The sequence below is a fragment of the Lissotriton vulgaris genome, chromosome 1_1 (genome assembly GCF_964263255.1).
Source record: "Lissotriton vulgaris chromosome 1_1, aLisVul1.2, whole genome shotgun sequence".
NCBI lineage: Eukaryota > Metazoa > Chordata > Amphibia > Caudata > Salamandridae > Lissotriton > Lissotriton vulgaris.
In genome coordinates, this window is record NC_141685.1 from 1,612,457,715 (window position 1) to 1,612,485,466 (window position 27,752).

At 45.4% G+C, this 27,752-nt stretch overlaps 1 protein-coding gene across 3 annotated transcripts in view; it reads left to right on the plus strand.

The window, feature by feature from the left end:
• LOC147750890 (uncharacterized) overlaps positions 1-27,752 on the plus strand; it is a 132,891-nt gene that overhangs the window by 46,537 nt on the left and 58,602 nt on the right. For all 3 annotated transcript variants that reach the window (XM_086918531.1, XM_086918540.1, XM_086918549.1), the window contains one exon: positions 3,422-4,655. In XM_086918531.1, coding sequence (XP_086774657.1) covers positions 3,446-4,655 — 1,210 coding nt within the window. In that variant the 5' untranslated portion in view covers positions 3,422-3,445. The remainder of the gene's footprint in view (positions 1-3,421; positions 4,656-27,752) is intronic.

Below are 27,752 nucleotides of genomic sequence, written 5' to 3' on the forward strand. Positions count from 1 at the left end.
CCGGTGGAGGAAAAGTCCCTAAGACCCCGCCGCCCCAGGGCTTGTCTTAAGAAAGTTATTGACCCTTAAAAGGATAACAATCCACCGTAACACGATACGATGGTGGCACACACCGGTGTCCCTACTCCTCCTGGTCCCGTTGGCTGCCTTCAGCACCTCTGGATTGTTCCGCATTGTCCCGCGGCATAGACAACGTGTCCAACCAGTCACTGACCACCTCTGGCATATCAAAGAAGAGCACCCGCTCATTATGTTCGATGCGCAATCGGGCGGTTAAGAGCATAGCATACTTCATGCCCAGGTCCCTTAATCTCCGCTTCACCCCTGAAAATCCCAGTCTCTGCTTCTGCACCGAAGGGGTAAAATCAGGGTAAAAATTGATGGATGCATTCTCGAACTTAGTGGGGCCGCTAGTCCTCGAAACCTGCAAAATGGCGTCCCTGAAGTTAAAGATCCGCGCAATGATGGGTCGCGGGGCAGCCCCCTGCTTGCGTCTGCCACCCGGAATTCTGTGGGCGCGCTCCACCGCAAAAAGGTTACTCAGGCCCTTAGGGGCGAGGTGGTTGGCGATCAGGTCTTCAACGAGCAAGTCTGTCGATTGATCGGCTGAGGACTCCGGAACTCCGACTATGCGGACATTATTGCGCCTAGCGCGACTTTCGAAATCCTCAAGCCGACGGGCAAACTGGTCACTCGAGGTCCGAAGAGTCCGGATCTCAGTCTGGAGTTCGGAGACATCAGTGGTGAGACTGGCTGTCTTGACATCCAGCGACTTGACTCTATCATTAGTCTTGGTCAAGTCCGCCCCAATCAGGCACACATCCACCGCCACCGTATCGATCTTGGCTGCCAAGATTTTGTATTGTTGTCCCATCGATGATTGTATGCTAGCGATGGCGCCCATCACATCTCGAAGAGTTGGCTCCTCCGACTCAGGGGGGCCACCACCAAGGTCCTCTGGGGTTTTACCAGTCCCGCTGGGCGAGCCCTTATTGTGCGCAAATCTGTCCATAATGGTGGTCTGAGTCACGCCACCGCGAGTCGCATTCTTTAGGGACTGCTTGTCACTATCAGACTTGGCCGCCATGGTGGGTTGCGCGCCCCTCAGGGGCTTTTGGGACCTGGTGTAAATGGCTCTCCTCAAGGAAAAACCACAAGAGACTGAAATGCAGGGCGTCGGTGAAGATCAGTCAAGCGACTGCGCTCACAGGCCAGCTCGGTCACTAGGCAGCCACCTCCAATCTTCGCAGCCAGAGAAAACGAAACTGAAAGCAGACCCCGGGTAGCCGTCCCCTACCACAGGCCGTTGTTGTTCAACTACTTTCGGGGTGCTCCAGATGCCCAAGTCCCGGAATGAGCCACGGTGTAGGCCTCCAGGCATCAGGAAGGAGTAAATCGGGCGTCCGGCATCCAATTCAAATCTGAAAAAGGCCTTTCAGATCAGGAGAGTATTAGCTATTAGAACCCGTAGTCAGAAACAGGATTTGTGCCAGAATAGACGGTGGAGGCGGCGAGGGTTTCGGGAGCTCACAGCTCACGCGACCATCTTGGATGCGCGCTAAGCTCCTCCCACGTTCTATAATATATTATGCCCTGTGTTGTTCTGTGTTATCCTATATGCTATATATCCTGCTGGCTGTCCTCTGGTGTAGTCTATGCCTGATTTGCTTTATTTATTTATGTTTCACAATAGGAACATTAATGATACATGGGGAGAAAATTACAAGTGAATAAATTACAAAAGCAAATGTTACGTTACATGAGGCAATAGTGACAATTGTGAGCAAACAAAATACAAGAGGTAGCAAACGGTACATTACAGGAGAAAAAAGTGACATGTGTGCAAGTTACAAAAGCGTACAAAGTACAAGCAGAGGTATAATACTGCAATGAAAGGCAGACCCTCAAAACACAAGAACAAACGGTACGTAAGCAATGGTGGCACTTGTGTGAGTATCAAAAGCAAACAAAATGTAAGAGGTAGCAAACAATACATTACAAGAGAAAAGTGACGTGTGCATGTTACAAAAGATTACAAAATACAGGTAGAAGGATAATACTGCAATAAATGGCAGACACTCAAATCACAAGAACACACTGGGAAGGCACTTCCCTAGTCATGGAGAATAGAATTTCCTATAATGGAATGACTTCCTTCAGATAATAGAGAGGGCGTGGATTAAATTTGGAAGTGTCTTAGTGCGATGTGTTGATATGCTGCTCTGTGTCCTAAATTATGCTGTGCTATGCTGCGTATGTTTTAGCTATTTCTAATGTGATTTTGTGCTCTGTTATGTTCTATGCTGTGCTATGTTATATATGATTCTTTTCCATATCTCAGGTGCTGTTAGGTGCTGCGCTATTTTATATGCTATGCTATGTTGTATGCTATGTTATATGTTTTCTTATGTTAAGCTGGGTGTTATGGTCTTCTATCTTGGGTCAGACTGAAGAGAGTAATCCCGCCAAGTCACACTGTTTTCTGTTCTCTTATGTCACACTATGCGCCTCTGTGTGATGCACACAAGGCGATGGGGTGTTGTTATAATATGGGCTCTCTACTGAGTAGACTACCAAATTCAAGAGGGCGCTGCACACGCTCATTATATCCTGCAAATAAAACAGGGCCGCTGGAATTGTGAGATTCTGCCACCGTGGAGTTTTCCACATATTTGAGCATTTGCAGCATTTTCAATTAATTTGCAGACTTTAACAAAAAAATATTTCTAGTTAAGACGTATCAAAGTTAATAACGTGCTACCTCAGATGGAACAGATTCCTGCATTTAGGGGTTAAACTGATATTAATAAAGTGAAACCAGCCCATATGGTGTTAACAGGGGTACCAAAAATGACAAATTAGCGAAGCATACTGCCTCAACATGTATGTACCGAAGTACACCCCATAATTCGTCTTTTCTTGGCACATAATTTAGTCAACTCTGCCTATAATGTGGTCCTACCCTGCCGCATAATTCGATAGGCCCTGAATATAAGTAATTTAGGCTGGCTCAATGCTGTGCCATGCTGCGTTTTCTCGTGCTTATAGTGTTGCACTATGGCTTGTTCGAAGGAAGTTTATACACTCGTGCTTCACTGGTGCACAGGTCTCTGCACAGGGGCAGGTCTCTCTGGAAGGGAACTCTCTCAGCCCGGACCGCAGCCATGTCTCATTGAAAAAGAACCAGTCACGCTAGCAGCACCAAATGCAATAGGTCTTGCCTTTCATTAAGTTAAAGCCATTTGCTTTGCTATAAAATTCCATTAGCAAATCAAATAGCTTTAACTTAATCAAAGGCGAGACCTATTGCATTTTCAATGCTTGTTAGCTATTGTACTCTTGTTTGTTCTGCATGCTTTTTAAGTATTCCAGCAAACCCTAATAATTAACTCTGCAAAATATCTGTCCTCCTTCCTTATAGAGAAAACCTCTGACTACGAACATAATGTCAAGACTTGTGAAACATGAAGAGCCTGTTGTCAAGAATCACAAGGACTTTGAGGGTGGAGAGATTACAAAACCAGAGCCACAGGAAATCATAGACCGAGAGCATCCTGAAAATGATCAGCCATCTGTCAAAGAGCAGTATATGGAAAGAGAAGCACTTGATGGACAAGGATCCTCGGTCCAAGAGCAGCAGGACTCCAGGAGTGGAGAGACTCTTACAGGGAACGAGCTACCTTTCCAAGAGCATGACTCAAGTAATGATGAACATTTTGAGGGTCAAGAAACCTCTGTCCTACAGCAGCCGGATTTAAGAGATGGAGAACATTTTCAAGTGCGAGAATTCTCCATCCTACAAGAACAAAACGCAATGAACGTAGAGCCTAAAGATCGAGTTGAACCATCTGTCCAAGAGGAGCAGAGTGTTGCAGACAGAGAGACGCTTGAAAGTGAGAATCTGTCTTCTCTAAAGCCACAAGAAGCTACGAAGGTGCAAAGTCTTTTGGGAGATGAATCATTTGTGATAGAGCTACATGAGATTATGGAAGGAAAGAGCTCTGATGGAAATACGCCTTGTTCACTAGAGCACCAACAATACAGGGAGGAAGTATCTCTTAAAGAAAAGGAACCATGTCTCGTGGAGAAGCCAAATTCTGCCATGAGGCAAATCCCATCATTTATTCATTCATTCATTTCATTTATTCATTCATTCAGCTCCAGTGAGGAAGAGGTTGTTCGAGGGAAAGAACAGTCTGGCCAGGACCAGGCAAACCTCACAGAAGCTCTTGAAGAAGAGAAACCGTCTCTTTTGGTTTCTGAAAAAACTAGGATTAAAAGAGAAAACATAAATAATTTGGCAAAGAGAAACAGCACTGGAATAAAGGAGAGAACATCAGGCATAGTTCGAATGGGTGGCAGGTTACAAACGGGCATGAATGAAAAAGACAAGATTTCAGGGGAGGCGAGCACACAGAAATGCAGAAACAAGCTGCAGGAGAAGAAGGTTACAGAAGAAATCGCATCTAAAGTTTGTTCCCAAACTCCCAACAATGGAACACAGATTATACAAGGGGGGGACGCTTCTCACTGTCATCTACCAGACTGCAATGAGGGAAAGACTAAGACGTTGGCCAGGAACTTACGGCACTTTGTGGAGAGAAAAAGCTGCTCATCGGTAATTGAAGTAAGGAGCCCTGAGGCAGCAGGACCAGGTATGTACAATTTGAATTTACTTTGAAGCAGTTGTTTCTAATTATTATTGACAGCATATCAGATGGTCTGGCAAGCAAAAATCACTTGTTGTTCTGATTCCCCACAGCCCAATTGACATGTCTGACTGCTTCAGATTTGAACTGGTCTTCCCTATCTTCCCCTGGAGCAAAGCAGAACTCAGCAGCTTTCATTTTTATTCATTTTATCTCGCCCACTTGAAAAGTTTCTTTAGGGAAAACCAGTCCAGAGAGCATTAGACAATATTTCCACGTTTTTCTAGATGAACAGTACATAAGGTAGCCATTCAAGTACCGATTTGTTTAAAAGATACATTGCATATTAAACAAATTAATAATTCTTATGATCTTACATTATTTAAAATAGTTTATTAAATGACTGCTATGATGAAGTTGAAATAAAATCCTGTACTTGGGGTGGGTGGGGACATATATGTGTGTGTGTGTGTGTGTGTGTATACATACGTGTGTACGCACACTTGCATCCATGTGCATCGATGGTGTTTGTAGGGCAGATTAAGGATGGTGCTCCTCAGGTTGATATCGGTGTAGGCAGCTTGCGTCTGGAGACTCCAATAAGGTGCCCCATGATGAAGGCCCCTGCCTGCTTACTGTGCACTGTAACAGGGTTGAGGCGCTTATACCAGGAGGTGCTGTGAAGCAGAGAGGGAGCAGAAGGCTGGCTCGTGATTTGTGGCCACCTTTTGGCTCCTGGAGCCGCGGCCTGAGACCGTGGGCTTGATGGCACTTTTCCATCCTTGATTTAAATAAGTATTTTGGATTGGGACGACGCAGCTGTATGACACTTGCCGAGATTATAGATGCTGTCATATTTTTTAATTACCAGTAATCGTTTCACGCGTTTCTGCACTCTTGCAGCGGCTTTTGCCACTTGTGTAAAAGCTGTACAACCGCACCCTGTAAGGATCCAAGTGCTGTTTCCGCAGGAGTGCCAGGAACCGAAGACAAGCCCAACCCTTCCCCCCTACACCTATTGCGTCTATCAAACTCTAGAGCACAATGGTGACATGGGGGGAAAGGAGGGAACAAAACAAGGGAAGGAAGAGGGGAGAGATTCCTGGGACAGGACAATCCAGCAGGCAGGACACAGGTGCTAAGGAATTCTTGAAGCCTCCTAGAACCTTGGTAACTTCAGCTTGCTCCCTGGAAATTCTAAGGACTTGGACCTCAACTAATAATGACTCTAGGCAGCCCTATCTTGATCTGCTCTGTCAAAGGAGGTAGTAAGCTCCTAGAATTGCTCCACAGCCAGCGTGTTCCGTTCTTCAAGTTTTCCTTAACTGCAAGGTGCCAGAATCCAAAGCCTCTTTGAAGTCCCAAAAAAGGTGTAAATGATAAATAAGGGGAAAGGAAGGGGGCTCAATGCGGACCACAACTACCACAATGCCTCAGACTAAGTCGACCAGTCTGCCCAACCCGCGTCCGGCCGACCGACGGAACGAGTAGTCCGGCCGGCGGGCAGAACCGGGAGTAACAGGCTGGCCAACCCCCAAGGGCAGTGGAGAAGATAGTCAGCGTAGCGTATGGTAACAAGGAGGAAAGCTCAGAGTCCGCCCCTGAACTACGAGCGGAGACCAGGCAGGAAGTGTAGAATGAGCAGCAACAAGCAACCGATATCGAGGGAAACAGGTTGCTCAATGGTGGGGACCAAAACCCGCTAGGAATACCTGAGCAGGAACCACGAAGGTAATCACAAAGCGGACAGGGCATAGGTAAACGAACGGGGAGTGAAAGCGGCGAGGCGGAAGTGACGCAACGCATCGCACTAAGGGGAAGTCAGGCCTTTTGACTGTTGCCTGATCTCCTCGCACATGCGCGATGTGGGGCGGCCATCTTGTATGGGAAACGCGACTTTGCAGGCGTGACACACCCTCCTGTTAGGAACTTGTATTATTGCAGCGTTGAAGGTTATTGAAACTTTGACAAGGCATTTAAAGATTTACTGCCCTAAATACACATCCTGTGGAATGGATGTCTGCCAAGCAAGTGGACCTGCTCTCTTAGATTATTCTATCTTCTTCATATTTTAATGGGATAGTTTCACATACTGCCATACCATCTGTGCATATCCTTACCTCTTGCTAGATGAGCTATAGAGTGGGCCGATATCTGTTTCAGTATCAAATAGACTGGTATTTGGTCCAGTGCTTTATTTCCCTGAGTGTGCAGTAGAGCATAAACTTCCAGGTTTCCACGCAACTTTTGTTATGCCTTCTCCCAAACCCCCCCCCCCTCCCCAAATGCTGCAGTTAAAATAGCTGAAGTTAAACTGAAATCACTCGTGGCAGAGCTGATGAGCATTAAATTCTCTGGTACCACTGAGGAACATTTGCTGGTAAAACCAAACCAGAAGTCAAGTGGAATCTACAAATGAAAGCAAAGCAAAACTCAACCTCATGTCACCAAAGAGAAGGCACCAGGGCATCAAGATGCAAGTCATACACCACTGATGTCGCCAGTCACTCAGTGGGTTCCTTAATTCATTCCGACACTCCGCAAATTTCAAGAGCCTACGTCAACCCAGAAGCACAATGCGACCTACAAGGAGGCCATGCTGCAAAGTTTCGGCGCACTTTATGCTCAATCTGGTGCTACTTCAGGCCTGCAGTCAGGTTACTTCCATCAGGTCCACCCATAGTGTCATTTGTTCCTCTTGGGAAACTTTACTAGGCTGCACCAATGCCAGCACAGGCTGCTACTCTAGGCCCACGGTCCACTGCGGTCCCAACTGTTCTGACATCAGTAGCAGCACCACAGGCACTGGCAAAATTACCCAGTGCTGACATTGGTGTCGGACTCTGAACCAATCCTTGCTTGAGTCTGACTGATGTTACGTTAAGAAATTGCAAACTCACCACTAGTCGTCATGCACCCGGACTCTAACTTAGTGCCTCTTCTGTGTCGCACCTTCCAGTAGAAGCTCCATTATCTTTTTGGTTCAGACTCTGATCCTGTCCTAACCAAGGGCTCCCCAGGATGTTGATGAGGGTGATGACTTGCTCGCCTTTCATTATACTGATGATGCCTTAAACACTGATTTGCAGAATGCCAGTGGGTGTGACTACTTGTCTAAGACATAGCTTTTATCTTCACTTGCGCCACCAAAGAAAGAGACTGCCTCATTTGTAGTAGTGGTCGGGGGGTAGCGGAGGACCTACAAATGTGGCTACCCTCCCTTAAGATCAAAATAAATGTTCTAACAGAGATTGCAGCTTGGGCCAGCGACATATGAGCCCCTTCCCCTATTAAAAATGCCCTCACTGATACTGGCTACTGGTTGAAACCTTGTTCTTGCCAGCCTGTGAAAAGAGAGGTGGTCAAAAGTCACAGACCAGCGACTTGTGATGTGGTACTTCTCACTAAGCGCCCACTCCAGAGATAGTGTTGTTGTATAGTCTTCAACCAGTAAGGTGAACCTAAAATCATTTCTGACTCCTCCTCTAGATAGTCATCCAACAGTATTGATGCTTTTGACAAGTACGTTTTCTCCTGCCAGTCCAGCACTGTGATCTGTAAATGCTGCTTGTCTGCTGAATTGTTGCATGTGTGCCCTTTGAGATATGGGCAGCAAGATCTTTCCGGCAGTCCCGGAAGACCGTGGGGCCTGTTTGGCCCACACAGTTCACAGTGGACAGGACACAGCAAAATATATTATCTGTACAGGTCTGTGGAAGGCAGTCTGTACCAGTGTTGTCTTTCACTGTCACGCGTGGATGTGATCCACAGAATTCTCTGTCAATCTACAAATATTCTTCATGGATATGATTTTCTTGGATCCCCTCTCTTCAGTGAGAAGGCAGAACGTTGGAACGCTTTATTGACTGCAGAGCTACAGTGTGCTTCGTGGGGCTGTTGATCCCTACCAAACGGTTTCAATGTCAATTCTGAAAGCTTAGTGATATTCCAGAGCGCTGGTGTATAGACAGAGACAGCCTTGCTAACCAGAGACAGCTGTCCTAACCAGTGATGCACCCAAGTATTTTTGAGGCAGTGGGCATGGGTCTGGCAAGCAGCGTGAGACCCAGCAGGGGTATCAGTCCTCCAGTTTGTCATCCCATGCTAAAACAGTCACCAAACTGCTTTAGTTTGCCCTTGCATGTTGCATGAGCAATGTGTGGGGGGGCGGGGGGGGGAGGGGAGGAGAAGGGGGGGGGGGTCAAGATTCAAAATCTACTTCCGTGTTGGCAATCCATCACATCTGACAGATGGGTCTTTGTTCAGAATGGCTGTCCTGCCTTTCCTCTCCTCCCTCCCCACTATTCCTTCCACACCAGAGCGAATATCAGATGAGCACCTGTCCATTTCCCTACAGCAGGTGTGGGTGTTGCTCACTAAAGGTTCCAGCACAGAGTTGTTGGACTTGGAAAGAGGGGATTGTTACTTTTGCTATTCCTTCGTTCCAAAGAAGAATGGGGCGCATATGCCTTATCTGGACCTTCAGCCTCTGAATGCCTTGCTGCAGAAAGAGATTCAACATGCTAAATCTGGCCCAAATTCTGTCTGCTCTGGACCTAGGAGAGTGGATGGTGTCCAGCAGGACTTAAGAATCGATAACAATCTTTATCGTTCAGTTAATTAAAACCTACAATCATTATAAGATCACAATTTAAAAGTATCATTATCAAAAAATCTGGTGCGAACCCGGCCCGTAGAGGTACGCCGATCCTAGAGTTTTGTGATCAGGGGGGGTGGCGTATTATGCTCAACAAGCAATCAACACACACTTTCTGAACTATTATACCACTCTTTATCAGAGTAGACTTGACCCTGGGGCTGCCAACGGAATGTGTTTTTTAGAGGGGATTGAACTCCATCAGATTGATAACGAGGCGGCAGAGGACCTTGGTAAAGATGTTGAGGTGTGGGAAGTGCGTAGCGCCTTCAAGCATATGTCTAGGAACAAGAGACCAGGGACGGACGGCCTTCCGGTAGAATTATTTTCTGATTTTGTAGATATCCTGGCCCGAAGCTTGTGGTGTTATATAACAAGGCACGACGGAAGGGTTGTCTTCCTGTTTCCACGAGGGAGGCAATCATCGTGCCTCTCCTCAAACCAACCGAGTAAGCCGGCTTGGGACCGAACTGCATGCAGACCGCTTGCCATGCTTAATCTGGACTATAAGATATTAAGTTGAATCCTGGCTAGTCGACTATTGGCCCACATGTCGATGTTAGTTCACGTTGACCAAGCAGGATTTATCCCAACTAGGAACACGGCGATGAACGTACAGAGGCTATTGCGCATCTTGAGGGCGGACACACCTATTGCAGGGAGGAGGCTTGTATTTTTACGATTGACATCGAAAAGGCCTTCGATAGCCTAGAGTGGGCATATCTTTTAGCGGTCCTGAGGGCGTTTGGCCTGGCGGACCGTTTCGTGGAATGGACGGCGATCTTGTACAATAACTCCACTGCCAGGATCACAACTCGAGGGCTGATTTCTGATGCTTGCATAGGGGGAAGGGGCACGAGGCCGGGCTGCCCGCTGTCGCCCCTACTCTTAACGCTGGCAATGGAGCCAATGGATGTTCATGCCAGATCGGGCCGTCACTATCGGGGGCTGGAGGGACACTTACAGCACATAGCGCTGTATGCCGACGATCTCCTTTTGTTTCTGGCTGACTCAGGGGAGGCCCTCCGGGGAGCTAAGGGACTGCTGCCTTCTTTGGGAGAGGCTGCTGGGCTTCGCGTGAACTGGTCCATATCCTGCCTTTTTCCGACACACCCGGATAGGGATGGGACGCAGCCGACAGATGAGGTACCATGGGAAACTAGATGCTTGCCTTACCTCGGAACCAAGATATATCATGACCCTGGTGTCATGCTGGAGGGCAATATAGGTGGGGCTGTACGTAAGGTCAAGAGCTGCTTTGAGTTTTGGGAAAAATTCCTGTTGTCGGTTGAGGGCAGGGTTGCCCTCGAGAAGATGGTCACACTGCCCAGACTCCTTTCTTTATTTGGGATGCTCCCGATCTGGATCCCAACTAAGGTGTTCGCGCAACTCAACAGACTGCTTACAGGATCCTTATGGGGTGCACAGCTACGCAGGGAGGCCCTGGTCACCATGCAGCGGTCCAGAGCGGAGGGGGGGCTTTGCCTTGCCGGACTTAAAGGCCTATTATCATGCAGCGCAATTACAATGGTTCACCAAATGGGTGGCAAGATGAACCCAACACCAGGAGGAACCTGATGGGCTGGACCCTTCTTTGTTGCTGCTCTCCCGGGTGCTCCTCTGGTTGCCATAAGGAATAGAATGGTCCTGCCTGACCTACATCATAACGGTGATGGATCAAGCCCTGATCTTTGGACTGGGTAAGAGTGGTCTGTTTAACTCAGACACTCTGTTCATCACCACCCCCTTTTCTAAATCGTTTTTGGCCACTATAGGTGTGGCAGGGTATACTCAGACATGAGTCCCTTTCTCACTGCTCCATCAGGATTCAAGCAAGCCGGGCCGAAGAAGGCTGAAATGCCAGAAACCGGTCCCCGGTAGCTTGTCTCCTTTCTGGTGAAGAATTGGCTTGGTAGTTTGGTCTGCCCTGTTCCCATGATGCACTGGGCCAGGGACAGACTAATTTGCATATAGCCAGGTTCTGAGCTGGGATGGGGCAGTGAGATAAATAACGGTGATGGATCAAGCCCTGATCTTTGGACTGGGTAAGAGTGGTCTGTTTAACTCAGACACTCTGTTCATCACCACCCCCTTTTCTAAATCGTTTTTGGCCACTATAGGTGTGGCAGGGTATACTCAGACATGAGTCCCTTTCTCACTGCTCCATCAGGATTCAAGCAAGCCGGGCCGAAGAAGGCTGAAATGCCAGAAACCGGTCCCCGGTAGCTTGTCTCCTTTCTGGTGAAGAATTGGCTTGGTAGTTTGGTCTGCCCTGTTCCCATGATGCACTGGGCCAGGGACAGACTAATTTGCATATAGCCAGGTTCTGAGCTGGGATGGGGCAGTGAGATAAATAACGGTGATGGATCAAGCCCTGATCTTTGGACTGGGTAAGAGTGGTCTGTTAAACTCAGACACTCTGTTCATCACCACCCCCTTTTCTAAATCGTTTTTGGCCACTATAGGTGTGGCAGGGTATACTCAGACATGAGTCCCTTTCTCACTGCTCCATCAGGATTCAAGCAAGCCGGGCCGAAGAAGGCTGAAATGCCAGAAACCGGTCCCCGGTAGCTTGTCTCCTTTCTGGTGAAGAATTGGCTTGGTAGTTTGGTCTGCCCTGTTCCCATGATGCACTGGGCCAGGGACAGACTAATTTGCATATAGCCAGGTTCTGAGCTGGGATGGGGCAGTGAGATAAATAACGGTGATGGATCAAGCCCTGATCTTTGGACTGGGTAAGAGTGGTCTGTTTAACTCAGACACACTGTTCATCACCACCCCCTTTTCTAAATCGTTTTTGGCCACTATAGGTGTGGCAGGGTATACTCAGACATGAGTCCCTTTCTCACTGCTCCATCAGGATTCAAGCAAGCCGGGCCGAAGAAGGCTGAAATGCCAGAAACCGGTCCCCGGTAGCTTGTCTCCTTTCTGGTGAAGAATTGGCTTGGTAGTTTGGTCTGCCCTGTTCCCATGATGCACTGGGCCAGGGACAGACTAATTTGCATATAGCCAGGTTCTGAGCTGGGATGGGGCAGTGAGATAAATAACGGTGATGGATCAAGCCCTGATCTTTGGACTGGGTAAGAGTGGTCTGTTTAACTCAGACACTCTGTTCATCACCACCCCCTTTTCTAAATCGTTTTTGGCCACTATAGGTGTGGCAGGGTATACTCAGACATGAGTCCCTTTCTCACTGCTCCATCAGGATTCAAGCAAGCCGGGCCGAAGAAGGCTGAAATGCCAGAAACCGGTCCCCGGTAGCTTGTCTCCTTTCTGGTGAAGAATTGGCTTGGTAGTTTGGTCTGCCCTGTTCCCATGATGCACTGGGCCAGGGACAGACTAATTTGCATATAGCCAGGTTCTGAGCTGGGATGGGGCAGTGAGATAAATAACAGTGATGGATCAAGCCCTGATCTTTGGACTGGGTAAGAGTGGTCTGTTTAACTCAGACACTCTGTTCATCACCACCCCCTTTTCTAAATCGTTTTTGGCCACTATAGGTGTGGCAGGGTATACTCGGACATGAGTCCCTTTCTCACTGCTCCATCAGGATTCAAGCAAGCCGGGCCGAAGAAGGCTGAAATGCCAGAAACCGGTCCCCGGTAGCTTGTCTCCTTTCTGGTGAAGAATTGGCTTGGTAGTTTGGTCTGCCCTGTTCCCATGATGCACTGGGCCAGGGACAGACTAATTTGCATATAGCCAGGTTATGAGCTGGGATGGGGCAGTGAGATAAATAACGGTGATGGATCAAGCCCTGATCTTTGGACTGGGTAAGAGTGGTCTGTTTAACTCAGACACTCTGTTCATCACCACCCCCTTTTCTAAATCGTTGACCTACAGGCGGTGCGCCAGTGCTGGAACCAGCAGGCTAGGCATGCGTGTATGCGCATCCCCTATGCTCCGGAGATCCCGCTTACGATATGTGAGGCTTTACCTCACAGAGACGGTTGGGGCAGGCTACGGGACTGGGAGGATGTAGGCATCACTACTATAGGGGACCAATTTGAGGATGGTAACCTTCTACCTTTTAATGACCTATTGGAGCGCCACGACCTACCACGGGGGGAGACTTTCTTCTTCATGCCACACTAACAGCAGCCATTAGAAAACATTGGCGGGAGGGAATGGCGGAACCTCAGACCTCTCTAGCCTGCCAATATGTAGTAATGACGACAGGAACTTTTAAGGCCATTACCTGCCTATACAGGAGGATCACCCACAGCCTGAGACAGCCCCTGACGATCCTGCGTCTCAAGTGGGAAGAGGATTTGGGTGAACCCATTGAGGAGAAGCTTTGGGGGGAATTGGTAGTATGGCCTGGAAGTGTTCTAGGAATGCACACTTTCAGTTAATCCACTTCTATGTGTTGCATAGGGCATACCTCACCCCAGGCAAGGTGAATGAATACTTCGGGGGTTCGACAGCGTGCCCAGGGTGTAACCCGGAGGGGGCGGGGTTCCATCACATGTTTTGGGACTGTCCACAGCTGGGAGAGTACTGGAGGGGGGTGACGACTGAACTGGCAGCAGCAATGGAGAGAGGGGTGGCACTGACACCAGGCTGTTGCTTATTATATTGGTTCTTGCATACTACCAAAAAACAGTCACTAGCAAATTTATAGACCGGGCTGGTCTTGGCTCAATCGAGATTACCGGTCACTGGAAGGCGTGGAATTGCCCCAACTTACGCGATGGTCCAGGGAGTTAGTGAAATGGGCAGAGGCAGTAGGGAATTGCAGATTGCGAATGGCCAGGCGAACTCGGAGCAACAAGTCCCTGGAGAGGACGCGCGCATGGGTAGCACTGGTGGAACTGATAAAACACCCAACGGTTAATACCGTTGACACTTCTCAGCGGGGTGACCCTGCAGCAGACAACCGACTTCGGGAGGCACTGATAGGCTAGAGAGCAGAGCGCAGATAGGGCGGGATGACCCTGGGAGAACATCTGCCCCTAACACCGAAACTTGAGGTCTGGGATATATAGGTCACTGTCCTGCCCATAGGTCCAACAGCGAAACATTGTTAACACAGCGGCATGCCGGGGGGGTGGGGGGGGCTTGTTCGAGTTACATTGTATGGATGGTGACCGGAGAGATACCAACCAGTAGATTGATTCATACGGCAGGACTGAGGGTGGGGTATGTTTGGATAACCCGATTTCAGGTCACATTACCACGCCAGGAGGGACTTTTTTTTACAGATGATGATGATGTAATGTGGAACTATAGTATCCTGCTAAGCTCTATTTCTGATTTCAGATGTGTCCATTTGCAGCCCTATTCGGGTTATTCACTGAACCTATGTTTTTTTTAATCTCAATAAAAATGTTTAAAAAAAAATAAAAAATCCGGTGTTTTAACTCTATGCAATCGTCCTTCATTAGTTATTAACCGCTTAACCACGGTGTGAATTCCGCTGCGGTGCAGAGGTTTAATTAGGTGGGCGGGGCTGCGTCGGCCAACGGACGTACGCAGCACTACGGAGGTAGTGCTTGCGACGGCCATTGGCCGACAGAAGAATCAAAGGGGTTAAAGCGTTAGACACACCTAAACACCAATATCAGATTTTTAAAAAATGCTCTAAAAATCATGAAACAGGATTGCTTTACTAGTGCATTGTCTCCGGAAAACAGGGCTGACTACTTTGAATTGGTCCCGAGATCATCACACAGACGATAGTGAGCCAAAAAGAGCCGATGACGGGTCATATAACATAATAGCCATTAAAGTGCAAATACTCGGGAGAAAAGTGCTTGGTGCTTTGTTTTGATTTTGTTTCATCATACAGGGCGTACTAGACCACAGAGAGGAGGACAACCAGGAAGTCCAAATACTCTGGAAAAAGTGCTTTGTGCTTTAGCTTAATTTAATTTCCACTATAGAAAATGCTGGACCAACTAGAGGAAGACGACGGATCAAGGGTCTCTAATGTTAATACTAAAAAAGTCAATGTCAGAAAGTGCATGCTCTCTGTCCTGCAAATGAGTGCTTGGTGACTCTGGCATCCCAGTCCTAGCACAATGTCTACTGACTACTACAGTCTGTCAGTTTGGAGACGTTTACCAAATCATTGTAAAAGAGCACTCCTTAATATTTCTGTCTTTGCTAGTTTTGAGTCTGCGTTGCGTATAAAATAAATCAATTTCCTGAAGAAAATAGCATCCTCTCCTATAATCGCCTGCTGGCATGTGCTAATGCTGTGTCTAATAAAGTACTGTCTCAGCAACCCTTTTCATTCCGTCATTAGAGCTGGGCAGGTACTGACAATGTGACAAAAATCTTCCTTTTATTAGTTACAGAGCCGTCTTGAGATCTCAGTAAAGGATCGCCTCCAGGCGGGGGAATTGTAGGGAGTTTGAAGATCACCCAGCCGCAGATCCATCAGTTTTCGCTTGGATTCTAACTCAAATAGTTCCCCTAAGTATGATTGAAGTTTTAGGATGCCATGTGAACCTATTATCATCCAAACATGGGATCTCTGGGACAGCTCAGCTTTATCATTGAGGGAGGAAATCTTTTTCCCAGTTAAATTTATGACTCTGTTAAAAGCTTGTTGTGAAATGGTTAAGGCTTAAAGCTCCTCTGCCTTGAAAGTTGTTGAAGGCAGGTTTATGTAGTCATAAGCCTTAGCGTTTCTTGGATCACTTATGGCCTTCCACACAATACTGCTTAGGGTGGATCTGAGATCATGTTTTAGTTCATAACAAAATTTCAAATAGGCACCCAGGCTGCTTACACGCTGTTTACGGAGGCCAAACTCCAGCTGAATTTGAGCTGGAAAAGCATGGTGAGGTAGATTAAACACACAACGATATGTCCCGGGTCTGCGAGGCTGTTACTTGTGGGGATTTCCTTCGAGACCAATGCACCTTTGCCCAGCCTTACCCTGCTCCACATATTGGTGTACAGCAACTGGATGGCTCTTGGTAAAATAGGAATATTTCCCTACTTTGCAGCTTTGACCACAAGATGTTACGCTGTAGCGCATCAAAGGCCAAGCGACAGTTCACATAAAACAGATGCAGATTTAAGGAACGGCGCCTGATCTGGTGGCTTAACAGGGCAAGTATTAAGATATTTGTAGTTGTGCCTATTTTCTTGATGAACCTGGCACCAATGAACCTGCTTCAGGCCAGGCAGTCAGTTCAGACATTTGGCAAAATATTTTGCCTCCCCATCCATTAGGGCAATCAGCTGGTAGTTGAAGGGTAGCTTAGTCCCTTCACACCAAAATAGGTGCCAATATTGATCCCCACCAGCTATTGGGATTTCCTAGTTATTAAGAATAAGAATATGATTGCATAAGGTGGTCAAATGTTTATCCCAATAGTGGAGGTTCTGTTTGAAAATTGCTTGCGGTAAACCTTTAGGGCTCGGGATGCCATCACGGCGACTGGTCGTTATTATTTTCTCTATCTCTCCTGAAGAGATAGGACTTACTGAGCATACCACCTCCAGGCTTGAGGACCCTTCTTCATAGTACCCCTGTGGTTACGTTGGACCCTCATACATTTCCTGAAGATAAACAAACCAGGTGGCTTCCAAAATGTTTGAGGTTGAGGGGGGACATTCACTGGCCTATGGCCTGATTAAGCAGTCTCCAGAACTCTCTGGCTTCATTTTTCCTGGAGGCTGAGAGAATTTTGCACCAGTACAAGTCTATATCTGACTTTACTGACTCCCATGTAGCTTTTTTGCAAGTGATCTCCAATTTGAAAGGGTCACATTCCGTAAGTTATGAGTTGGGCCAAAGTCCTTCTGGGCTGGACTTATACTGGGACCGAAGTATTAAAGGTCCTTCGGGATGATCTTGATCCTCCAGAGGTCACACAGAAAGCTATGCCCGCTGGTCCAGTGGGTCAGTGATTGATTAACATACCGGCTCCCATTTTAGCCTGGGATCCTGTTGAACAGTAAAGCTTTCTATAGTTGGTGGTAGAGACTGTGCCGAAGTCCGACTGGGCTTATTCATGCATTGAACAATTTAAGTATAGCAGGATCCTCTGGGGGTTGATGGTCGCTTTCCAGCCGGCTTCCCAGTCATAGTGAGTAACCATGTGAAATATAGCAAGGTGTGATCGATAATTGAGTTGGAAGCTGCAGAGTTTTAAGTTGGCTGAACTGGAATATCTAGGTTAATGCGACCATTCAAGGCTCTCAGACCTTCACATCGTTTACAAATTGTTGCCCCCTGGCATCCAATCTTTGTGTACAAGGATGGAATGAAGGTATATGCCAGATCTGATCAAGTGTTTCTACTATGTGATCCTGTGTTGTAACCTGCAGTAAGTTCATTTTAAAATTGCCGGTCATTAAAATAAGCAGAGCATGCTTTGTGTTAGTTTGGACTGCAGTAAAATTCAGTAAAAAGTCAATTGTCTTAGCAAGCAAGGGGTGAATATTCCAAGAGTTCTACTGCTTGCAAGTTAGAATGGTCAATGTTAATCTCTTTAATTTTAACGTTGAGTTTAGCCTCTACATAGATGGCAAGTCCTCCGGCCGGCGGCCCAGCATATGAGTTTTGACAGCCGGTTTACTGAAGCTCAGGAATGACGGAAGGTCTAAAGCATCTAGGGCCCAGGTTTCTTGGAAGATCACCAAATGGAAGATTTTAAAAGAAACTAAAAAGTGCCCATCCTCAATCTTACTCAACCCCCTCAAGATTCCAGCCACAAATTGAAACACTTTACTTTGCGTAGTGATCGGCGAAGATGTTACTCTGTCAGTGCTTCCAACGCCTGTATGGATCTGGTAACAGGGCACCTGGGAGTCAAGACCAATCGGTTGTTGCATGTTGAGGTTGACTTTAAGGCTGTTTGACTTCATCATATCTATATGTATTGAAGCCTTGACCGCTTATCGTTTACACAGAGTGACTCTGAGGACCGACGTTGGCTGGGTTTGTTTGTTGACTTCAAGCCCCCTAGTTTGTTCTTGCTAGCCCCAAATTTATGAATGTACTAGGGGGAATGTGCTTTCCTGGGACTATAGGGCAAAAGAAAATTGGGATAAACGTCAACTACCTCACGAGCAGGCCAGTTACCCAAGTTATAATGGTCACTCTTCCCTGGCTGTGTTCAAGGAGCCTAAAAAGGTGAGTGAGTGAATGTCAGATGATTTGATGTGCCGTACAGAAGGTATTTCTAGTGCCTCTGTGGATTTTTATCAAAGTGACCCCTTCATTTATATTTTGGTGTGAAGATTAGGTTACAAGTTTTTTTGGGGGGGGGAGAAAAGAGGGGGCAGACAGCCTTTGACGTTGCTCGCATAAAAAGTGGAGAACTAAGATCTATGAGAGGATACTGTTTTATGGTTACCTGAGGAGTTGGTCTAGCGTCATTGCTTGTCGTTGAGAAAGGGCCCATTGATGGATAGGTAAGCTGCTGGTTAGGCCCCTGGACTTCTCTGTGGATTGTTCGGGAATGTTAGTAATCCCTGTAACGCCACCGAAAGTTGAATTTGATCTAATTGGATGAATTGAATGTCTGCCTAGTTGACTTTATTAATTGCTGGGCTATTTACTGGACAGATTCCCTCTCTTACGCTCAGATTGAGAGCTGAGGTGGCCAACGGTTGGTGAATGGCAACAGATGTAAGGCCTGTCACAGCTTAGGATGAGGGTTTGGAGGCGTCTAGGTGAGCATTAGCTTTGTTAGCAGTGTTTGTTTCTCTGAGTGAGACCACATCTTCTCTCAAGTCATCGGGACTTAACAGGCAGTCTGAAAATGGAGTAGACTTTATCAATCTTTATCATTTAAAGGCCCTATGGTAGTTTGTTCATCGTGGGATATTCTAAGCCACTTAAATAGACTTTTTGTAGGTTGAGTAATACCATCGGGTGGACTTTCACTAGATCGGGGCTAGGTCAGGCTTACTGGCAGAGAATTTGTAATTGAGCTCGTATGATGATCGACCGTCATGTCTCTCCCAAGACCAGCAGGTGCTTGATAATGGAGGACCGAATGGATGTGCTGCTCTGTTGAACAATGTTTCCACCTCTTTGTTGGTCAGCCTTATTTGAGTCCCCCATGGTTAGTGGGCGGATAGTGGAACTTGCCATGATTAGCTGTGTGCAAATGGTCATTTGTTGTCCATTGTTAATTAGGTTGTTTAAATGCTGCAGGCTAACAGGAGAGTGATTGACAGGCTTTATAGTTGTTTCGTTTTGAGTAGCTGAAGGATCAGACTTCAATTGCAGTTTTATAAATGTTGACACGAGTCTAGGATGCCTGTGACACATACCAGCTTGTCAAGGACCAGACCAATATCGCAGGATGGAACTGGTTGAACTGCATCGGCTTGGGTATGCTGTATTAGTGAGTTTAATGCTCCAATTTTTGAGTCAGTGGACTTGACCTAAACAGCAATAGTGTAAAGTAGTTCCACATGCAAGTCTAACTTGCTCGACTGATATGTTAGAGCGTATACAACTGACTGGAATGAGCAGAATAGGACATCCCAGGTGTCATTTATCTTGCCTTCCTGCCGAGGGATTGAGCTTTGAAGGTTGTCTGAATGGCAGCTATGGAAAGAGATGTCGGGGCTTGCTAATAAGTGTGAGCCTATTAGACCCCAACAATGCCAGAATCTCAACCTGAGATGAAGGAAAAACCTTGTCTAGCAGTTCAAAAAAGGGAGATCTTCTTCTTAGTCTAACATGCCTTTGTGCTTATGCTCTCTGACTGTGCTGTAAGCCAGTGTGTTTTCGCTCTGATGGACTCATCATTTTTGTGCCTGCCTCAGGAAGGAGTCAGATTGCCATAGGGTAATGAATGATGTACCTCCATGACGACCTGGAAGCCCTTTCTGTTGCCATAGGATACGTTAGTAACCACAATGCCATTGGTAGCCTCTGTATCAGGGATGCCTTGGGCATATTATGCCGTGTCGTTTGGCGCAGAAGGCTGAAGCGATTTGGTGCCAATATTTCCATTAGGAATACCTGTTACCTGCTTTGGCCTCTTTTCCCTTACTTCCAGGCTCTTTTTTGCCCAGTCCTCCCAGTGAAAGGCGGACTTTCTCTTTGGCTCTACAAGATGTTGAGACCCAGAACATTCATAGTTGTCTATCGGCCGTGGTTCTAGTATACTGGGCGATTGAGGCTGTATGGGGGTTTGTAATCCCCAGGCATCTTTATTATAGGAGAACAATGGATCCATATGGTCTTTTAGGAAGGTGAATTAGGTCCAAGAGTAAGCCCGTGGGTCTAGAGGGGTGGGCTGTTGGAGAAGAAAGATGAAGCCCCGTATCCTGTTAGAGGATGCTTGTCCGAAGCGGCGTAGGATCTGATGTATCATTATTTTTTTGTTGGGGCGTTAGCGTGCGTCTGCTTGTGCCTTGTAGCTGCTGGTGCCGTCCTTGTCTTGCCGTAATGCATGGTTGCTTTGATGCCCTGGCCCGTTCTTATTATCCAGCTATCGTTGGTAGGCTATTTGAGAAAAAAAAGAGGGCCTGTTTGTGGCGCCTGAGGCTGATGGGGAGCGGGGGTGCACTCCGCACAGAGCAAGCTGCACCACATACCTAGCAGAGCTGTTTCAGCTCTCCACCGGCTCTACCCTAAGGTGGTGCGATACGTATCTATAGTGCAGGATCTGACAATTTTCTCAATATTCATGGCAATTCGAGGCCACCAATATTGATCTCTAAATTTAGTGCGAGATATGCCTGGATGACCTTCATGAGACAAATGTATAATTTGATCTCTTAAAGGCACAAGAGGAATAATTTTGTCTCCTCTAAGAACTAAATAATCATAAATTGAAAGTTAATCTCTGATTTCCAAAAACTTCTCAATTCATCATGAAGATTTTTTTTTACAAAAGTTACTCCAACCATCTATAACTTTTGATTTAACATCAGATAAAACACTGTCTTCAGAATCGGCTTTTATCTATCGTTCTTGAGAAATACTATTTATGAATTTGTCATTTTAAATAACATTTGCAACTGAAAAGTCATTCCAAGAACTACAATTAGATTCTATAATAGGTAAAGAAAACCTGCTGAGAAAATCTGCAATAACATTTTTGCTCCTGGAACATAATGAATTTCAAATAAGAAATCTTGCAAACGCATGGACAATCTTGCAATCCTGGCAGTAGCTTTGTAGAGACCCTCTGTAGTGAGTAACTTTGTAAGAGGTTTATGATCGGTTCTTACGCTGAAACTTTTACCCCATACAAATTTTCTAAAATGCTCCAATCCCCGAACCACAGCTAAAGTTTCCCTTTCTATTACCGAATACTTTTCTTCTGTGGGAGTCAAAGATCTAGAAGCAAATGCAATGACAACTTCCTGATTGTTGTCAGAAATGTGAGTTAATACCGCTCCAAGACCTTTGGAGCTAGCATCTGTAGTCACTATTGTATGAGCACAAGGATTAAAACCTTGAAGATTGGAAGCATTACAAATAGCTTTTTTTATCATGAGAAAAGCTTGCTGACATTCTTCTGACCCAATGAAAGTGACTTTGTTCTTCAATAGATTCCTCATGGGATGGGTCTTTTCTGACAAATGATAAACAAACTTTGAATAAAATTCAGCCAAACCTAAAAATGATCTTAAATCATCCTTGGATTTTGGAGCAGGAGCATCCAAAATAGCTTTTACCAATTTAGTCTTAGGTCTTATACCTTGTTCACTAATCTCGTGTCCCAAATGAACTACACTATTCTCTGAGAATTTGCACTTAGAAATTTCAGCAGTAAGACCTTCGTCATCAAGAATACTTAAAACCTTCCTTAATCTAGAATCATGTTGATGAGAATTTTTTCCCATAATGAAAATATCATCTTGGAAGAAAATGATCCCTTGCAAATCTCCCAAAAGTTGTGACATTAACTGTTGAAAATCCAAATGGCATGCGGCGAAAACGAAAACAACCAAAAGGGGTGCAAAATGCTGTTAAATCACGGCTGGAATGATGTAGAGAGACTTGGTGATACGCTGAAGATAAATCCAACGTTGAGAAATGTTTAGCACCACGAGTTAATTACAACATTTCATCGATTCTCTGTAAAGGATACTGATCAACAATAATATTGTCATTAAGACTTCTTAGATCAACGCATAAACTAATTTTTCCATTGGCCCGTCTAGCTATAACCAATGGCGAAATCCATTTTACAGCTTCTATAGGTTCGATAATGCCACTTTCTTGTAATTTTAATAACTCATTCTTAACTTCATCTTTAATAATGATGGGTACATTGTGCACTTTATGTATTTTAGGAATAGCATTACTCTTTAACCTTATGCGATGAGAAAAAACTTTCAATTAGCCAATCTTACCTAAAAATACATTGGGCAATTTTTTAAGAACCCAATTCTTGGTGCTCTCCCCTTCACACGCAACTAGGACTTGTTCTGGACTGTTGGGATCAAGGATTTATTTATTTATTTATTGATGACATTTGGTTAAGCGCGACAATTGCCCTTGGACGTCTCGGCGCTGCGACTTCTGCAAAATTCTCCACAGCTGGTTCATTGGAGGGTTACTGATTAAACAGCCAAGTCTTTAGATTTTTGCGGAATGACCAGAGGGAGTGACTGGTCCTGATCGACTGATCGTTCCACAGTCTTGGTGCTGTGACCATGAACCGGCGATCTCCCCAGGAGACGGTCTTGGTACGTGGCACCACTAGTTTGTTGAAGGTAGTGGATCGAAGTAGTCTGGGGGGGCAGTAGGACGTCAGCTGATCTTTGAGGAACTGAGGTCCTTGCCCATGCAGTGCTTTGTATACGATGCATAGAGTCTTCAACTTGATCCGGTTTCTGATCGGGAGCCAGTGATAGTTTCTGATTGTGTCAGCGATGGACTTATGTTTGGGGGTTCTGGAAAGGAGTCTTGCTGCCGCATTTTGTATGGTCTGCATTTTATTGATTACACGGATATGAGCATTGGCAAATAAGCCGTTGCAATAGTCCAGTGAGGATAACACCAGGGAAATTATCAGGGTTTTGCCGGCACTATCAGGTAGGAAGGGGATGATTTTCCTTACTAGTCGCTATTTGATTGGCATGGGCGACAAAGTTAAGGTTTTCGTCGAAGCCAACTCCCAGGTTCCTTACTTTAGGAACGTGTTTAGGCAGGGTTCCGAAAGACGAGGGCCACCAAGCGGGCGACCAGCTTGGGGCTAGTTGTCCAAAGATGGCAACCTCCGTCTTTTCGAAATTGAGCTTTAGACAATTGAAGGACATCCAGTCTCCTATTGCCAGCATACCTGCTTTAAAACTCTCGGCAACCCTTTCTCCATCTTTTTTGATGGCCAGGACTAACTGAGTATCATCTGCATATGAGGTAAGGCTCATCCCATGCGCTTTGATGACTTTAGCTAGGTCCGACACGTAGATATTAAAGAGTGTCAGACTCCGGGATGAGCCTTGAGGGACCCCACAAGGCAGAGACAAGTTAGCCGACTGGAACGCTCCCAAGGTGACAGCCTGTGTTCTTTTGGACAGAAAGGAGGCCAATAAGTCCTTAGCTGTCTGTCGAATGCCCATTTTTTCGACACGATCGACCAGGATCGAGTGGTCAACCGTGTCGAAAGCTGCAGATAGATCCAGTAGCACTAGTACTGCTGTTCCTCCTTGATCTCGAATGACTCTAATGTCATCAGCGGCTTTGATCAAGGTGGTTTCTGTGCCGTGGAACTTGCGGAACCCAAATTGGGTGCTATCCAATTGGTGATGTTCCTCGTTGAATTCTGATAACTGGAAATTCATCACTTTCTCTGCAACTTTTGCCAAAAATGGGAGGCTGGCAATCGGTCAATAGTTTTTCAAGTTGTCCTTATCTAGATGCTGTTTTTTAAGAGTGGTTTTAGGAGAGTTTTTTTGAGTATGTTAGGATAGATCCCTGATCTAAACATAGAATTGCAGATTTGAGTGATGACCATAATCAAGGAGTCCATGACCGGGGAAAGAATTTTAAAAGGGCAAGGGTCCAGGGCTAAACCTGTTTTAATGGAAGTGATGATATCCGCTGTTTGGGCCTCCGTAATGTCATTGAATTGGGTGAATAAAGAATCAGGAAGAGTGGAATTTATAGTATGTGTGGGGTTATTGGTGTTGGAGGAGAAAGCTGAATAGATATCGTTAACTTTTGTGAAAAAGAAATTTGCCAGTGCATCACAAAGGGATTGAGAGGGGGGAGGATTTAAATCAGGGGTATTCCCTACTAGCTGCTTAGTGATATCGTAGAGTTGTTTGTTGGAATTCTTAGCTTTCTCTATTTGTTCGCTAAAATACTTCCTCTTAGCATCTGTGATCATAGATTTGTATTTAGCGAGCATCTCCTTGTAGCGAGATTTACTTTCTTCATTGTAGAGTTTCCGCCAATGCCTCTCCCTATTTCTAAGCTCTTAGATCCTTCCAGCCCAGAACCGAAGGACCATCAGAAGCAACATACAATTTACATACAGTAGTGCGGTCTTTGAACTCAAATACCAAAGAGCGATATCCCAACATATCAATTTTATCACCTGTGAAACTTTCAGGAAGAACATTGGTAGGCTCTAAATATGGACCTAAATCATTAACCCCTCCCCTGCTGATGACGGAACCGCTCCGTCATCAGCCGCGGTGGCGCTGTGCTGATGACGGAGCGGTTCCGTCATGGCCCGCCCGACGCGCCTGCGCTGGGCGTTCTATTGAGCGGGCGGGGCCATGACGGAACCGCTCCGTCATAAGCACAGCACAACCGACGCTGGTGACGGAGCGGTTCAGTCACCAGCATCCGCCCGCCTCTCGGCCGTCCTCCCCCCTTAGCACTGCGGCGGAATAGCCGCCGCAGTGAAGGGGAAATTAATTCTTTTTCCCCAGACACTCTTAGCAATAATAGTGAAAGGCGAACCTGAGTCTGCTGCAGCCTGTAAAGGAATGCCACCAAATTTTACAATACACAAAGGTTTGCTCCTTTCATTATCATCAATATTTAAAACAATATTGCATTGTTTGGTTTCTTTGAGATTAGAAACAGAATTGTGTGAATCAGAGTCATAATCCGAGGAATCTGTATCTGTAATACAAGTAACCGTAGGTTGCTGACTAGGTTTTTTCTTGCAAACTTTAGCAAAATTACCTAAAACTCCACATTGTGAAAATTTAGTAGATCTTGCTGGACATGTTTCAAAACCTGCGTTGTGATTTTTGTCACCATAACAAGCAAAAGTAGGCAGATCATTTTGGTTAAATTTTGACTTGGTAGAAGACTTGTAATTGAAAGTTTTTGTTTGAAAATTCTTATTAGTCCCTTTTTTCGAAGATTCTTTGCCTTTCTTGTAATCTGAGATTTTATTAACTGTAGGAGTAGGCTCAGTTTGATCGGATAATGCTTTGGAACTTCTGTCAGAAAGTTCAGCTTTTTTAACTAGCGTAGTAACATCTTTAAGACTTGATTCACCTTCTATCCAAAGTCTATCCTGAATGCTTTTATTTTTCGTGCAAACAACTACTTGGTCCCTAATAAGTTCATTGTGTAACACTCCAAGCTTGCAATGCGCAGCTAACAATTTTAATTGAGAAACCTATTCCTCCACAGATTCGTGTTGAAGTTGTTTTCTTTTGAAAAATGCGCGTCTTGTTACTCCTATACACACTGTGGGTGAATAATGTTCAGTTAAATCTAAAATAGCTGTTCTAAAAATGTCAAAATCACCTGACCTTTCAGGTTTTTGCATTTGATTATAAACTCTTAAACCTTCGGGCCAAGACTGTGTAAAAGCATTCTTTTCTTTCTTTCTGGAGACAGAATACCAACATTGTCTTCCAAAGTAGCTATGTTTATGTTTAATTTTATGTTTTTGGCAATTTTTATAGCGCACAACTACCCAGGGGTGTCTCGGCGCTCAATGAACAGAACGATAGCTATGGCAGATTTTAATGTGGGAAAAGCCAGGTTTTTAATTTCTTCCTGAAGCTAATGAGCGTTGGGGCCGTTTTAATGGAAAGGGGGAGTGCGTTCCAGAGTCTAGCTGTGGAAATGACGAAGCATCTGTCACCCCAATTGGCCTTTTTTGTTAGTTGAATTTTGAGCAGATGAGCTGAGGAGGAGCGAAGAGTTCTCAGATTTTCCAGCGGACAGAGGGCATCCTTGAGGAACTGTGGGCCTAAGTTGTTGACAGCTTTATAGGCAATACACAATGCTTTGAATTTTGTACGGCTCCTGACGGGGAGCCAGTGAAGCTGTTGGATATACGGGAAATTGGCTATATAATTTATAAAATATTCCTTCCATTCTGTCCATTTGATGATCGGTTCACCAGGAGCAGTCTAGAATTCTTTAGGAGTGCTTAAATGAATGTTAATACACGAGGATGAATTCAAAATATTTGAAGAAGTAGAAGCTTAGTATTCATGGTAATCCAGATAAAATATCACAATAAGTAATACTAAAGACTTCCTTGAAGTGAAATCGTAAGTAACCAATTGAAATTTGCAGTAGAAGAAGAATTGATGCTGATCTTAAAACCAAACGCGCTCGGTGAATAATTAACAAAGGCTTTTTAAGAAAAAAAAAATCCAAAATGGCGGCACGTTTGCCGCCTCGAGTTACGTTGCGTGACCTTTTGGATCACGATCGATGAAGAAAATTCTGCGGAAACGTGTTGAATAGCGTCTGAAGTCACTGGTTGCCAAGGAGATGTTGCTATGCACTTTTACAGGTTCCATGCGGAAGATCGCGGAAAACTGCAGTCTGCAACGGTGAAGGAACGTAAGTTCGGATGGCAGAAGTTCAAAGGTAAACAACCATGGTGAGTCATAAAAATGAGCATAAGTAGATAAATACTCTCATGACTCACTTGTCGCTCTTCACTCGAAGCCTCACAGTAATAGTTGACAAATGTTCCAAATAGCTCAAAGGCAAATAAGCGAAGGTGAGAGAGAGACTGGAACTGAAATGAAATCGCTCAATCTACTCACTTTCCGCTTTACACTTTACTTGTTTTATGCTTGTCGCTTGATGAAGACGAAGATCTCGATTTGAGTACAGGAAAGAAAAAAAAAATCCTACGTGACTCAAATGTTGAAATGAAGAAAAACAAACAAAAAAAAATTCCACACTAAAAAATAATAGTGCGTAGAAATCCCAAACGTGGCCAATAAAATTTAGTATTCTTCAATGATGAATCAATAATAAGTTGAAAGAAGTAAGTTTATTCCATAATAAAAGCACGTCTAGTTAGATCAGCTGTCAAGGAGAAACTGACCAGCTGCAGTGCCTACTGCATTCCATTACAACTCCAAAATAGAACATAGAACGAAAACATATTTAAAAGGCTACATTACAATAAAAGAGATACAACTTACCAAATATAGCACATACTACAGTACCTCCTAGGCCCTGTGCCAAACGTAACAAATCGACAGGTCGTAGAGGGCAGAAAGGAATAAGCGTCTCCACAGGCAGATTTAAGCAAACCTGAAAGATGCGCCACCAGGAGATT